Consider the following 16,617-nt stretch of genomic DNA (forward strand, 5'->3'; position numbering starts at 1 on the left):
AATGGACTTGGACAATTCCAGCAGGACAATGTGACACTCTGCCCATCCAGAAATGCTACAGAGTGGTTCCAGGAACACTCTTCTGAGCTTAAGCACTTCCGCTGGCTTCCAAAGTCCCCAGACATGAACAGTATTGAGCATATCCAGCATGCCTTGCAATGTGCTGTTCAGAAGGGATTTCCATCCCCTCGTACTCTTATGGATTTATGGACAGCCCTGCACAATTCATGGTGTCAGTTCCCTCCAGCACTACTTCAGGCGATAGTTGAGTACATGCCATGTCATGTTGCAGCACTTCTGCATGCTTGTGGGGGTCCAAGACAATATTAGGCAGGTGTACCAGTTTCTTTGGCTCTTCAGTGTATTTAATGAAATCCAAAACCCCACCACCCTATGGCACAAGATGAGGAATCTGCAGCCTACATGGTTACAGAACCATCTGAGACTCTGATTCTGACCCTCCACTCAGCTCTGTACCAGAGGTCTGCGATCAGGCCTGTCGACTATGCTGCAAATTGTGAACACTGCTTTCATCTTGCAAGCACAACTGGCAGCCTTTACCACTTCAGATAGCCACTTGAAACCAGAGATAATCTCTTCCGATCCAAAGAAGCACACATCATTGGTACCAAAGTGAACTGGCTGCAGCCTGTGCTCCTTATGGCATCCAGAAAGACCTATCTCTCATCTGGAATGACTCCACCCAGTATGCACATGAAGTGCATAGTGGCTTTCTTCTCCTCCTTGGAGCCACTTCTCTAAGTGGCCTCATAAAGCATCTAACAGTGGAGCTCGCAGCTACCAATAATTTCACCCCCTGTGATTGCCCAAACTTGCAGGCTGGGAGGTTCCTCTGAAGCAGGACAAATGACTGCACCTGGCTGTGGGACATTATCAGCCACAGATAACACCTGCATTCTGTCAGACTAACCAGGGAGGGCTCATGTTTGGCCCCTCAGGACATATTTCACAGCCTGCCATGCCCCAAGGTAACTGCCCATTTGACAAAGAATGAGCGGTCAACCTCAATGAAAATAGTAACTAGGCTGGCCACTGGTGTGGACTGACTTGGGGATTTGTAGGTCATGCTGGATGTCCATTGGATTCCTATGCACTGTCCCTACAGTAATGGCCATCTACTGCAACCTTAAGCTGTGTAACCGAAGCTAATCCATCCTGGAGCTGAGATTGCAGTGTCACCACCGCAGATTACATATGCACACAGCAAACACAGTCCCTATCCATACTAAAAGTGGTAGTGCACAAATACGCACTGCAAAACTCAACTATCGACATTGACAAAAATGAAAAAAACTGTATCTAGTAAATTAGATTAACATGCAGAGATTCAAAAACTAAACTATCAAACCATGCAGGTGAGACTAAATAATTAGCACCTTATTAGTAACTTGTAAAAGTCACAAAATTGATTGTTTTCCAATATAAATGAAAACTTTCAGGAATGTCGACAACAGTTCAGCCTGGCAGCTGCTCTAGTACCTGTATGCAGGTGGACACACACAAGCAGTGTTGAAGGGGTTGCCTAACCCTCAAGTGCTAGAGCAGCCACTAGGCTGATTTGGTGTCTAAATTTCTGACAGGTAGTACTCAACAACTGAAATATCAAATCCACAGTTTGGATTTCTTAAGTATTTCAATATATAAGAGCAAGAATGTACTTAATTCATTAAACAGTAAATAATGGCTACTGGTAATATTCTTTGATCTGTCAAAGACACTTGACTTCATAAATTACATAATTTCACATAAATTAAAATATTGTGGCATAACAGGAAATGCTACAGAATGGTTCAGATTGCACCTTTCTGACAAAAAACAATGAGTGTTGATAGAAAGAGTCCTGTATTAATATATATCACTCATAATCCAAATAGAAATTAATTACATGTGATGTCCCACAGGCTTCTATTGCAGGTCTCTTTCCTTCAGTTATGTATATTAATGACCATTCCTCAGTGTATTGTAAGATGCTGAGTTTATTTTGCTTAAAAATGATACAAACATTGCGATAGGTGGCAAATCAAGTATAGTTTCAGAAAGTTTAGTTAATGAAATTTCCATGAACATTAAAAAATGATTCCTTGGCAATTATTTGTCACTAAACTTTGAAAAACACACTATATACATTTCAGAACTAATAAGAATCTCCCTCTCCAGTATACAGTAAAATATGATGAATAGAAGAGGTTGACAGTGTTAACTTCTTGAGATTACAATTTGATAATAAATTTAATTGAGAGCCACATACCAATGAACTGCTGAACCACCTGAACAAATCTTTATTTACAGTGTGTATTTTGTTATACCTAGATTATATAATAATAAAAAAGCTAGCATAGTTCACTTACATTCATTCCGTTCTGTCATATGGGATCACTTTTTAGAGTAATTTGTCATGCCAAGCTAAAGTTTTCTGAGTCCAAAAAGTGTAATACAAATTATTTGTGGTATGAACTCAAGAAGTGCTGCAGAGGACTATTCAAGGAAACAAGGATACCAACTACACCTTACAAGTATATTTAATCTATAGCAAAATTTATCATAAGTAATGTATCCCTTTCTCAAACCAATGGCTCAGTTATTGGAATGAATACTAGGTATAAGAATAGCACTCATGAAGATTTAAAGTCACTTACTTTGACCCCATTAATGATGCATGACTACAGTATTGTATTAGCTCACTCTGATGCATTTCCCCACAACAGTATTCAATACTGCTGGTGTGAGTGGAAGAACGAATAATGAGAGTATAGTAGCAGATTCTTAATGACTTTTTGCACAATGATGGCTAATTCTGCCCCTGCTTTTTAACAATCCCCAAAATATCCTTCTTACCTCCCCATGGAAGAAACTAATAGTCCGAAAATCTAAGATGGTTTTGTGCACTTTTATATGTGTCTATCAGCAGTAATAAAAATTTCATATCCTGAAGGTAATTAGTGACCAGCAGTTCTGTCTCATCATTTTATTATTGGACAATATATTTTTCAATGACATTACATTAATGGAAACATACATGTAAAAAGGAAACATTTTGTTCACAGAAACTTGGTGCAAATGTGTTGTTCTGTAACTCATCTGTCATGAAGCAGTGCAATGTGATATTTTTGGCAGTGAAACCAGTGGTGGTACCACTAGTCCTCAGTGACATAAAACCTGTCATATCTGAAAAACATTTATTGCTCTCAATAGCCATGGGGATTTCAATAGAAGAAATAGAGATGGTAAGAATAGCTACTATTTATTTGTCAAATGAATGCAATATTTATCAAGTATATTAGCAATGCACTAAACTCATAAAAACCTACTTACAAAGTATGAGAAATAATATTATATGCATGCATGTGCGCACACACACACACACACACACACACACACACACGTTTTGACAATGAATGTAATATGGCACATTGGCACATTGTTATACTTTCAAGAAATATGTGTATTGGTAGCATCCACACTGCTACAGGGTATGGCTCCTAGAAACAGTGAAAGTCCCTTTGTTGTATTCCTTCACATGGTAGTCACATGCTGTGAGCCATGGGAGACAAATTGGGGCATTTTGACTGAATGATTTTTTTAATTGCAAAATGATTTTGAGGTTGGACAACTGCCTTGAATGAATGCATGTTAGAGATTCTTCATATTCCATGCCTGCAGATTTAGTAATTGTTAACAAGTGTACATTATTAGCAAGGCTACGTCCAGCACTGATGGTGTGCTCTGGGGAGTAGACCAGTGTGCTTCTCCAATATAAATAAGGTAAGCACAGAACCAGTAGTGTTCTTTTTTTTTCCAACAACGGTAATTCCTGGATGAAATAATATATAAAATTAAGGGAAGGCAGCAACCACTCACCTATATCTGACTGATGTGTGGCATATAGAAACATGCAACAGAAAACAGCCACATTAGCTTTTGAACACTTGCTCTTTCTCTAGGAAAAGTACATACATTCGCATACACAAAACCATACATATATCAGATGCTCACATCTGCAGCTACTATGCCACATGTACAATATTGTTCTACTAATTTACCTAATTGGATTATATAATTAGCTGAAAGTTCTTTAATCATGACAGAAAAGTCTTGTTTATATGCATACCTCAGTGAACATATGAATTCATATCATAATTGGTATACATAGATGGTAAGTAAAATACATGATAGTGCTATCACCAACACTCGGGTTGACTTGGTATCACTTAGTTCGGTAAGTGTCAACCCACCCTCCAACACCACATACCACCCTGCCCCCCCCCTTCCCCCTCCCCGAGCATTGCACATCAGAAATATGTACACGACTCTGTCAGGACAAGCATGCAGGTCATGTGCTACAAGGGTGTGAATCAAGGTCTGTTCTTTTTTTACAATGTGTAAAAATATTTGATAAAACAAAATTGTGTTTAAATATTACAATGCCATGAGTTATTATTACTAGTAAATCATATTAATTAAAGCAATTTTTATATATATATATATATATATATATATATATATATAGAGTTCAATTTAGAAAATTTGTAATTACAAGTGAAACTTCTGACTAAAATGCTTTTATCAGTTTTTTTCTGACTTTTGATAAAAATTTTTTTGGAAGTCCTTTACTTCACACTCTTCATCATGGTCCAGCACTCTCTATCATCTCACTGGGTAACTGACAGTTCATATCATCATGATATACCTTAGTTATATAAGTACTGTGTTATAAAATCAAACAACTGGAAAGCGTCACATCACAGTTAATGCTCAGGTGCTAAAATAACTGTTATTATTGGAGAGGAATCAATGTTAATCAAATTTTCTTAATACTTGTTGTGTTTACATTCTGCATCATATACCAATATTCCAACATTTCATGCTCCTTATAAGTGTCATGTTCCTTTTATCCATGCACTGCACATATGATTTCAACAAAATAGTGCAAAAGTTTTGACAAAAAGGTAAAATTGTAAATAGGTTAGTGCAAAATGAAATGTAGTATACACATGATCGTAATAGTATAAACATGTAGTAGTAGTAGTAGTAGTAGTAGTAGTAGCAGCTTTATTCATCCGTAACTCTCTTTTTACAAGGATATAGGACATGTCAAAGTATTTACAAATTTATCTAAAAACAAAGATGATGTAACTTACCAAACGAAAGTGTTGGTATGTTGATAGACACACAAACAAACACAGACACACTCACAAAATTCAAGCTTTCACAACCTATGGTTGCTTCATCAGGAAAGAGGGAAGGAGAGGGAAAGACAAAAGGATGTGGGTTTTAAGGGAGAGGGTAAGGAGTCATTCCAATCCACATATCCATCCGCACATATACAGACACAAGCAGACATATGTAAAGGCCCTTTTTAGATATATTTTTCCCACATGGAATATTTCCCTCTATTATATTCATATTTACAAATTTAGATCAATTTAAAATAAGCTAATTCGTATACACATATATTTACAGACTTCTAGTTAGGGACAATCATTAGATTTACTACTGGTATACAACACATTTTTAAAAAAATAGCTTATTAAATAATGTAATGCCACATGGTTCACTCATATCTCACTATCAGTCACTTCACACACTATACACACATTGTTTCATAACACTTCACTCAGTAAACACACACACACACACACACACACACACACACACCAGTGATCTCTGGGCCATTTTCTGTACTGCAACTTCCCATTTGCTATCCTGAAAAACTGAGTCAGCATCACTCCATAATGGTTGAGATGTTGAGCTCAGAAAGAGGAAGAGGTTTAGTATTGCGCTATGCATAGCTTGGGAGTAAGTATTTCTAGAAAGGAAAAAAGAAGGAAAAACATAAAGTGAAGGTGTTATGTGAAATGTTGGATATTTTATAATCATTATTATTATTATTTATTTAATAACATTTTTTTATCAAACCCCTACTCTGTTGCAGCTAAGTGATCCTTCAATGTATGAAATCTATTTCTTAACAGGTACTTTTTAGCTACCTTTTTAATTAAGTGTATTTTTGCAATTTCTTTAATCTCTTTTGGTAATTTATTGTACAATTTTATTCATTGGTAGAAAATGCTGTTTTGAGTTTTATGTTTGTTGCATGGTCATGGACAGCACTATTTGTGCAGTAATTGCCAGTGTTATTTTTTTATGTGTACAAATGTCTGGTAAATGTATTCACATGGAGCAGTTAAAATCCCTAGTGTTTTGAATAGATCTTTACAATGAGCTCAACTAGAATTTTTGGTTATCATTCTTATGGCTCTTTCCTGGAGTTTGAAAATTGTGTTCATATTTTGTCCATTTGTTCCCCAAAAAAGAATGCCATAGCTAAGGATTGAGTGTACATATGAATAATATGCAACTAAAAGACACTGCATGTTACACACTGATTATAGGATTCTAAGGGCATAACATGCTGATGACATTCTGTTTGCAAGTACCTTTGTGTGTTCACAACACTTCAACTGAGAATCAATATTCATTCTTAGAAATTTTGCATTTGTTACACAGTCTATAGAGGTGCCATCTACATTTAATTTAACATTGTCATTTCTCCTCTTCAAACTGAAATTCATGGCATTAGTTTTCTTTATGTTCAATGTCACTTCATTGCTTATTGACCGATCATAAACTTCCTTGAGAGTTTCATTCACTTTCTCGGCAAGGAGTTCACTTGTTTTCTCAGTGACAATAATATTGCTGTCATCAGCGAAGAGAACTTTTTCACCATCTGTAACACTTCTGAGAAAGTCATTGATGTATTTCAGGAACAGTATTGGTCCTAATATACTACCTTTTGGAACCCCTATATTAATGTATTTTGGTTCTGATTAGTGTTTTACTAAATGTTTAGATCTATTTGAAGTATGTGTTACCTGTACTCCATGTACCCTATCTAACAATCGCTACTCACCATATAACGGAGATGCTGAGCCGCAGTAGGCACAATTGCTACATTCCATCCTGGATTTTCCATTGTTTGATTTGTACCCTATCTGTTAGGTATGATCAAAACCAGTCATTAGCTACCCCTCTTATTCTTAATGCTTCTAATTTATTTAATAGAATCTTGTGGTCAACTGAGTCAAATGCCTTAGAAAGATCCCCCTGGGTCTTGCTCAGGATCTTCACCATGGCTACATCCCCTATGGATTTATAAAGTAAGTGACGCTCTCTCAAGATTATACTAGACTGGCAATTTTAAATACTATACATTTACTGCATTAAATTTTATGGTTGCTTTCCATCTTCCTTAAGGTCTACAAATTCATTCTCCATCTCTTGGTCAGGGATCCAGTACACTAGAACCAGTACTACCTAAAGACAGATTGGGTTACTGAACAGCTTATTGTCTCGGCGAAATAATAGCTGTCTACATCAAAATCATGGCACTAGGAATTGCAACACTCAAGGTCATAGTTACCCATTATCTACCATCCCAATATTTTTCATTGGGCTGCATTAGTTGGTCCACAGTGATCTTGCCCCTCCTGTGAAACTATTATATGACTTAGCATATGAGCTAGTCTTGTTTCCCAGATATCATTTAAGAAGGTACCATAAATTGGGACACTTTTTAGAGCAACTTTTCCACTTTTTGAATGAAATTGTCTGACTCTACCAAGTTCCTTGATCATCCAATAGAGGTGTTAATACTTTCATTGCACAGTGCAAACAATGAACAACAGATTCAGCACACATTTTAGAATCATTCATCATTTCCTGGTCTCAGTCAGTGCTTTTTCTTTCAGCTTGTGGAACATTTTGTTTTCTAGTAGTCTACAAAAGTGTCTCACCCTGCCTATTCATTCTAACAAGTAATAACTATTTCTTTTGTTCAATACAGTATATAATTATATTTCAGAATCAGTTTTAGGAATAAAGTTGTGTGGTGTATTTAGCATAATAATATAACTTGGCAATGTTGTACAAAGAAGCTCAGAAAATAAGGGAAAACTTTGCCAATTTAGAATATTACCTGTTTCCCACTTTTTTTTATTTGAGCATTTTGGGCCTGTGTATAGGTTGTTAAAATGTGAAGGCTCATTAGAACCAAAGCATACATATATCAAAATTATTATGACACTGCATTACAGCTAACTGTCTCTGCAGTGACTAATAAGCAAATGATCAGTGGAAAAGCTCCAAAAGAGATCAATACCCTTCAAAAAACGAAAACAAAGTACAGTGTCTCTATTTAAAGTAATCAGTGTGCCAGATTGCACTGAATAGTGAAGAAGAAGAGGAGATTTGCAACAAGTCCCCACTTGTACAAGCTGGGGAATAATATTTCTTGATGCTCTTGATCAATGGTTCAATGTGAAAAGTCTCTTGGATTCCATGGGGAAGCAGATTTCACAATTCAAAAATAACTTACCTGCTGATGACAGTACCATTATTTTGTGAAATGACATAAACAATAACTTTGTTCACATAAGTACCAAAATATTTATTGCACTCGAACTAATGTTAGAGTAGATAGCTTAAAGCATACTTTAGTCATTTGAAAAACAGTTGTTAGAAGGAGTTCTTCCACCCTTTAATGCTTGAATAAATTTCTAGATAAAAAATAAAAAAAAAAATCACAGTTCTTTAGAAGTACCTGAAATACTCAGGAGAATGCAGCACTTGTCAGAAGCATTTCTAGCTTCAGGCATAATCAGCATCTACCAGCACTGGCATACAAAAATAGTTAACCTCCCTGTTATTAGAACAGGAATGGTATGATGCAAATTCACAACATTCAGCATTAAGGGGTTAACTATGACAAGACAAATTTGACTGATGATCTAGGATGCAAAAAATGATATTTTGTAGAGGATGCTAGTATCCAGGAACAGTTATAAATTCTACCAAAGCAAGTATTTCTTTAATGTTTGCAGTTTCGGCATGCTCGTTTCATGGTTTTTTGTTCAAAACAGTTAAGCGAAACATAAACAATGGACTGGCTCCAGCTGCCAGCGGCTGTGGTCATGTGTGTGTGGGTTGCGTTTGCATGAGTGCGTATGAGTATATATCACCAATTTTTGACAAAGGCCTTGTTGGTTGAAAGTTGACTTTCTGACAGTCTCTTTGTTGTACCTTTCTGTGACTCAGCATCTACTCTATATGGTGAGTAACAACAATCCTTTTCATTATACTGTTAAGGAAAATATGAATTATAGGAGGACCAAAAGGAACAAAATATGGCCTCATTGCTTTGGATGAAGAAGAGAAAATTAAATTGAACATCTTATCGATGTTCAAGAAATCTAATACTGTGACACTAAATCCTGACAAAGTTTATTCTAGAATCCCAGATACAGAGAGGGCTGATGGTAGTGGCGCACCTACTAGAATTAGTGCTACACTTATGAGCTACCTTCAAGCCTGTTGTGGGAATCATAGTTACAATCTGCAGAAGGGGAGAAGAAGGAGAACTGGTACAGCCCCATGAGAAGGTGTTGATGAATTACATTTGATGAACTACCAGTCTCTTATAGATATCTCTGTAATGGATAAAATTGAGGGGGCTGGCAGTAAGAATAACATAGGCAGGAATAGCCAAGAAAGAGCACTGAGAGGAACAGCCATCACAACAGCAATGATTCTGACCGTACTTTTTTATATAAATATATATGACACAAATAACTCTGAATCTGAACAAGATGCAAAAGCTATGAAAGAACTTATTCAGAAATTAGTCAGTCCTGTTCATCTCACTTTTTGCTGTGAGAAGGATCAAAATTCAACAATTTGTAAACAAAACAAAATGAATGCCAGAACAACCTGGGATCTTACACAACTAAAGCAAGTGTCAGACATTTTCTTGGTAAACTTATTCAGTTCTACAAAGACAGGGAGTTTGAGGTGTTGTATCTTTACAACAGACAGGGCAAAAAATTTTTACTTCCCGAATGTGCCAGATGCAGCTTCCCTGAAAGTAAAAGATTTGTGCACATAATTAATCTTCCATACAGTTAAAACTGAGACAAATTTTTCTTTCTGATAGAAATGTCAAGCTTTTCTTTCTACTTCTAACTTTGAGGATTTTCATTTTTGTGTGTACCTTTCTGGTAACTATCTCTGCATTAAAATGTTTAATACTAATGTATATACTGTTTCAATATTTTACATATCTCTTTCTGAAATTTTTTGGTGATTTTCACTGATTATAACACAGTTGACAAAGTTATCTGGTTTTCCAGGTAACTTTGCCAAATGTGTTTTTCATTTTTTAATGTATAAACACATAATGAATTTGTCATCTGTTCAAGTATTATAAAACTAGAGATTGAGAGTCACATTTTATGATGGTTTCAAAAATGATTTTTGCATTGTGAGGTAACAAAACAGGCAGAAGAAAAAAAGGGGCAAAATTGTCCCAATAACAGTAATGTTTTGTTTAGGCAACATCTCCAAATGCTTGTCTGGCCAATATAGCTGCAGTTGTGTTATATTTAGAAGAGTCACTCTGTTAATTGTAGCTGGTAAATGAAACATTGATCTCATAGTATCACACATGGATCCATTAATCAACCACCAACTGTCTCTCAACTCTAAGCAACTCCCATGGCTTTCTTTGTTCACAGCAACTTGCCATCACTACTATATCATTGTACATTGAGCACACCCAATGTAGACTCACTCGCTGTAAGTGCAGCATCAGTTCCAACACCTGCTTTCAGCAGGGTTGACCTTCTGTCTTGCAACTGAACAATAGCATGGTGCATGTGCCACTTCCTATCTGGATTTCATGAGTAGGACATATGGTGACCACCCCAAGTTATTTCCACAAACTTCCCCACCATTTCTAGCCTTACTGGAAAGGTCTGCACTGTGTAACACCTTAACAATATGTGTTTGTCCACTACTGGTACCTTTAGTGGCACATGTAACAGTGCATTATCCTTATTATACTTCCACAGTTGCTTCATGCTAGCAGAAAGTCAGGTTCTGGCTGCTGGGCTCTCTACTACCTGCAGTTCTGGTGGTAATTCTCACCACACCTTTCAGATACTGCTCAGGTGACAACAGCACTCAACTCATTTGCCCATTTAGTGTTTGATAAAGAGCCTTTAGTTAGCTTGTTAACTCCACTCTTTCAGCCCGATACTATCTCCTAGGGACTGCAATAGTCTTGTTAGCATTATTCATGTATCTGTGTTTAAACTGCCTCTAAACTCTGGCTTAAAGTACTAACCAATGCTCTCTGGTGCATTCCTTTACCTCTCTAATTAGCTGTCAAAGCATGCATGTGTTGTTCAACATGCTGCTCTCTGAAATAACGATCCACGTGGAATGCCTCTCTACAGTAGCCCATTCCCCTTCTGCCAGTTCTCTTGCAGCTTCTGCTGTCTTATTCAGCTCAATTAAATCATTTTCATCTGCTGTCCCAAATAATTTCTTGAGTTATCTGCTTCCAGCATCTATCCACCCCTTTTTTACCCTTTGTAATTTATGTGGCACTACTCTTACTACACACTGCATCTGTTCCTTGAACATATGTGTGTGAGGTGTGCGTGCTTGTGTGAATATATGACTTAAAAAAATAAAAAATGATTTTGGCTGAATGCTCAGCACTTGTGTGAATATATGACTTTAAAAAAATAAAAAATGATTTTGGCTGAAAGCTCAGCATATTACAATCTTTTCATTGTGCCTGTCTGCAACTCAGAGTATCACCTTTATGGTGAGTAGCAATCTATCCTTTTCATAATTCTGTGTCAGTATTCCAACTTGGGCTTCCTATAATTTACTTTCACGTTTTCATAAAGGTTACTTTCAGTGGCTGTTAATTTTGTTTCATCATTTGTTTTAACATTAGAAATGCAGGTTTTCAGATTCTCATAAACATTTTTTATTCCTGTGTTGACACTTTGGAAAGCAATTTGATTTTTCCCCATGTGGGTACTTATTTTTTCTTTGATTTGTTTGATTTCACTACTCAGACTATATTCTACTTCTCCCGTTTTTGTTTCTATAGCCAAAAGTTTTCTTGCTACACTCCCAGTTTTCTTCTCAAGTTTCTAAATCTCATATGTAATGTTTTTACATACTGACCCAGATTTTAAACTTTGAGTTTGAGTGTTTAAACTTTTGTGAATGTTTATTTTCTATTTTCTATAGACTAATATATAAATGTTCCATAGGACTAAATTGAGGAGCAAATCTCCTAGGTCATGGAACATGTAAGTACATGAAATTACAACATAAAAGTAATAAAATGTTTATGAACCTGAAAAAAGTCAGTCCATAAGTTTAAGTAAACGAAAGCAACAATACAACAAGAATCAGCTAAATTTTTCAAGGAACTTCTCGACAGAATAGAAGGAGTGACCCATGAGGAAACTCTTCAGTTTCAATTTGAAAGCGCGTGGATTACTGCTAAGACTTTTGAATTCAAGTGGTAGCTTATTGAAAATGGATGCAGCAGTATGCTGCACACCTTTCTGCACAAGAGTTAAGGAAGTCCAATTCAAATAGAGGTTTGGTTTCTGCCGAGTATTAACTGAGTGAAAGCTGCTTATTCTTTTCACATTTTGAAATATTTTCTTACTGTATATTTTAATGTATTTGTACCTGAATGAAATAATTTTCTATAATTTATTTAATCATAGCAAATGAAACCAAAACCAAAATATATGATTTCCGAAGTATTTTTGTGTATCGGGTAATCTGGTAGTCCAAATGTATTGGGTATTCCAAATATTTGGATGTATTGTGTGTTAGAGTTTGTGGAGAAAATAAGGTCACTGACTAGTTACATTACAAGATGTAAAAGTTATTTTGAGTGTATCATATTGGAGTGTTATAGGACCATTACTGTTCACTATACAGACAAAATGCAGTGCTATAAGCTTATAACAAACTACAAGTAGGCCTGCACATTTGGTGCGTGGTTGGCAGCGATCCTCAACATAAACAAATGGAATATGTTGCATATAAATAGGTGGGAAGACCCATCATTGCACAATTATGTGATTGCCAAGCCATCATTGGAAGCAGTCATTTTCATTAAATGTCTCAGACTATGCGTACAGAACAGTTTAAAGTGGAATCGCCAAATAAAACTAATTACAGGAAAGGCAGATGCAAGACTTGGATTCATTGGAAGAATATTTAGGAAGTGTAATCAGCCACAAAGGAGGTATCCCTAGTTCAACCTGGACCCAAATATTACTCATCAGTAGCAGAGAGGATTGACTGAGGAAACAGAAAAGATGCTGGGACAAAAGCTCATTTTAACATAGGTTTATTTAGAAAGCACATAAGCCCAGCTCCAGTGGCACTGGTACCTAGAGATGCATTGTGCATCATAGTGTGATTCATTGTTAAGATTCCAAGAGTGTTCATTCCTAGATGAGTAAACCAACATGTTGCTTCTCCATGTGTGTTTCCCACCAAAAGACAAAAAGGGTAAAATTAGAGAGATTTGAATTCATTCAGAGAATTACCAATAATATTCTTCTTGTGTGCCACTCACAACAGGAACACAAAAGGAAAGAGGTGACAGTGGTACACAAAATGCCATCTGCACCCACCATAAGGTGGTTTTTGTAGTATATATGTATGGGGTGGTAACTGAAAGTCCCTTAAATATATTAATTATTAATATTTTTGTAGTATAGATGTGTGGGTTGGTAACTGAATATCCCTTAAATATATTAATTAAAATTATAACATCTTACCTAGTTCTTATTTTGCACCATCACCTTCATAGTAGTCTCTTTAGGAGTGAATATACTGATCTGAACATTTCTGCCTCTTTAAAAATGGCTCTTGCAGATATTTCTTTGTTAAGCTGTTCTGCAACTCCACTTGAGTCTACTCTACAGTGTCAAATTTTTGCTCTCTCTCTTGTTGGAGAAGAGGAACAAGTCACACAGAGCTAAGTCTGAACTGCATGGCATGTGAGCAACACCTGTATTCTTGCTTATAGTCAAAAATTAATGAGTAATGTAGACTGTATGCAGTTGTGCTTCATTTTGGTGGAGTACACAACTCTTACAGATGGATTCATGAACAATCCCATAAATAAGTAAATAAATAAATAAAGAGGCAAGGGGTGGGGGTAGAGAGAGAGAGAGAGACAGAGAATCAACAAGACTTAATGTTACAAATCAAACAATGGAAAATCTGGGATGAAATGTAACAATATTATGAAAAGAAAGTTGCTATTCACTATATAGTGGAGATGCTGAGTTGCAGATAGGCACAACAAAAAGACTGTCACAAATAAAGCTATTGGCCAGTAAGGCCTTCGTCAAAAATAGATCTCACACACACACACACACACACACACACACACACACACACACACACACACACACACATATATATGACTGCAGCATAATGGGAGTGGTGACTGGATGGGGGTAAGGAGGAGGCTGGGATTGGGAGGTGGAGGGACAGTAGGGTAGGGGTGGCAGACACTGAAGTGCTGCAGGTTAGTCAGAGGGCAGGGGAGAGGTGGGGAGGGTGGAGGATAGAGGAAAGGGAGAGAAGTACAAGACTTGGTGCAATGGTGGAATTAAGGCTGTGCAGTGCTGGAATGGGAACAGGGAAGGGGCTGGGTGGATGAGGACAGTGACTTACAAAGGTTGAGGCCAGGAGGATTATGAGAATGTAGGATGTATTTCAGGGAAAGTTCCCACCTAGCCATTTCAGAAAAGCTGGTCTTGGTGGGAAGGATCCATATGGCACAGGCTGTGAAGCAGTCATTGAAATGAAGGATGTCATGTTTGGCAGCATGCTCAGCAACAGAGTGGTCCACTTGTTTCTTGGCCACTGTTTGTCAGTTGCCATTCAAGCTGATGGACAGCTTGTTGGTTGTCATGCCCACATGGAATGCAGGACAGTGCTTGCAGCTTAGCTTGTAGATCACATGACTGGTTTCACAGGTAGCCCTGCCTTTGATGGGATAGGTGATTTTATGACCAAACTGGAGTAGGTGGTGGTGGGAGGATGTATGGGACAGGTCTCGCATCTAGGCCTGTTACAGGCATGTGAGCCATGAAGTAAGGGATTAGTAGCAGTGGTTGTGTAGGGATGGATGAATATGTGTTGTGCAGGTTCGGTGGACAGCGGAGAAGCACTGTGGGAAGGTTGGGAAGGGTAGTGGGCAGGACGAGAGGAAATTGAAACCATGGCAGAGAATGTAATTCAGTTGCTCCAGTCCTGGGTGGTACTGAGTTACAAGGGGAATGCTTGTCTGTGACCAGACGGTAGGACTTTTGGAGGTGGTGGGAAACTGGAAAGATAAGGCATCAGAGATTTGTTTTTGTACAAGGTTGGGAGGATAATTAGAGTCTGGGAAGGCTTCAGTGAGACCCTCGATATATTTCGAGGGGGACTACTCATCAGTGCAGATGCAATGACCACGGATGGCTAGATTGTACAGAAGGGACTTCTTGGTATGGAACAGGTGGCAGTTGTTTTGCTGGTGGTTAGTAGGTTTGATATGGATGGAGCTACTGCTGTAGCCATCTTTGAGCTGGAGCTCAACATCTAGGAAGGTGGCTTGTTGAGTTGAATAGGACCAGGTGAAGCAAAATGGAGGAGAAGTTATTGAGGTTCTGGAGGAGTGTGGATAGAGTGTCCTCACCCTTGATCCAGATAGCAATGATATCATCAATGAATCTGAACCAGGTGAGGAGTTTAGTATTCTGGTGTTTAGGAAGGATTCCCCTAGATAGCCCATGAATAGGTTGGCATGGGGTGGTGGCATGTGAGTGCCCATAGCCGTACCCCAGATTTGTTCATAAGTATTGCCTTCAAAGGAGAAGTAATTGTGAGTGAGGATATAGTTGGTCATGGCAATTAGGAAGGAGGTTGTTGGTTTGGAATCCATTGGGTGTTGGGAAAGGTAGTGTTCAATAATGGTAAGGCCATGGGCATTAGGGATGTTAGTGTAAAGGGAGGTGGCATCAATAGTGATGAGCAGGGCACAGTGTGGTAAAGGGACAGGAACTGTGGAGAGTCATGGAGGAAATGGTATCTTATATATAGGAATGTAGGTTCTGGGTAATAAGTTGAAGGTGTTGGTCTACAAGAGCAGAGATTGTCTCAGTGGGAGCACAGTAACTGGCCACAATGGGTCCAGCGTGGTTGGGTTTATGGACTTCAGGAAGCATGTAGAAGGTAGGAGTGCGGCAAGTGGTAGGGGTGAGCAGAGAGCCAGACTCCAGGGAGACATTCTGGGATGAGCCTAAGGATGTGAGAAGTGACTGGAGATCCTGCTGGATCTCTGGAATGGGCAAGGTTTTTAGGTGGAAGTATCTGACAGCTGGTTTAGTTCTTCTGCCTGGTAATCCTTGCGGTGCAAAACAACAGTGGTGGAGCGTTTGTCTGCAGGTAGGATTATAAGACTGGTATCAGTTTTTAGATGGTGGACATAAGTTTTTTCTGTGGATTTAAGGTTAGTTTGCATCTTGAGGGATTTGGAGAATGATGGTGGGGCAAGGTTTAAGGTTAAGAAATTCTGGAAAGTTAACAGGGGGTGATTTGAGGGCAGTGGGGGTGGATCACGGTTGGATTGAGGAGTGAACTGCATTAGGCATGATTCAGCATTGCTCTTTGGTTGAGTCTGATTGGTAGGGTTGGTGGCGAAAAAGTGTT

The 16,617-nt window shown here is 37.9% G+C and overlaps 1 protein-coding gene across 2 annotated transcripts in view; it reads left to right on the forward strand.

Moving 5' to 3' along the window:
* The window catches only part of LOC124795194 (pyrroline-5-carboxylate reductase 1, mitochondrial-like), a 154,449-nt gene that overhangs the window by 90,510 nt on the left and 47,322 nt on the right, over window positions 1-16,617 (forward strand). Inside the window, exon 3 of one of the 2 annotated variants that reach the window (XM_047259098.1) lies at window positions 3,066-3,245. The exons of the other annotated variant lie outside the window; for it this stretch is intronic. Within the exon in view, the coding sequence (XP_047115054.1) occupies window positions 3,066-3,245 (180 nt within the window). The remainder of the gene's footprint in view (window positions 1-3,065; window positions 3,246-16,617) is intronic. 2 annotated transcript variants of the gene reach the window in all.

This window comes from Schistocerca piceifrons, chromosome 4 (assembly GCF_021461385.2).
Source record: "Schistocerca piceifrons isolate TAMUIC-IGC-003096 chromosome 4, iqSchPice1.1, whole genome shotgun sequence".
NCBI classification, from domain to species: Eukaryota; Metazoa; Arthropoda; class Insecta; order Orthoptera; family Acrididae; genus Schistocerca; species Schistocerca piceifrons.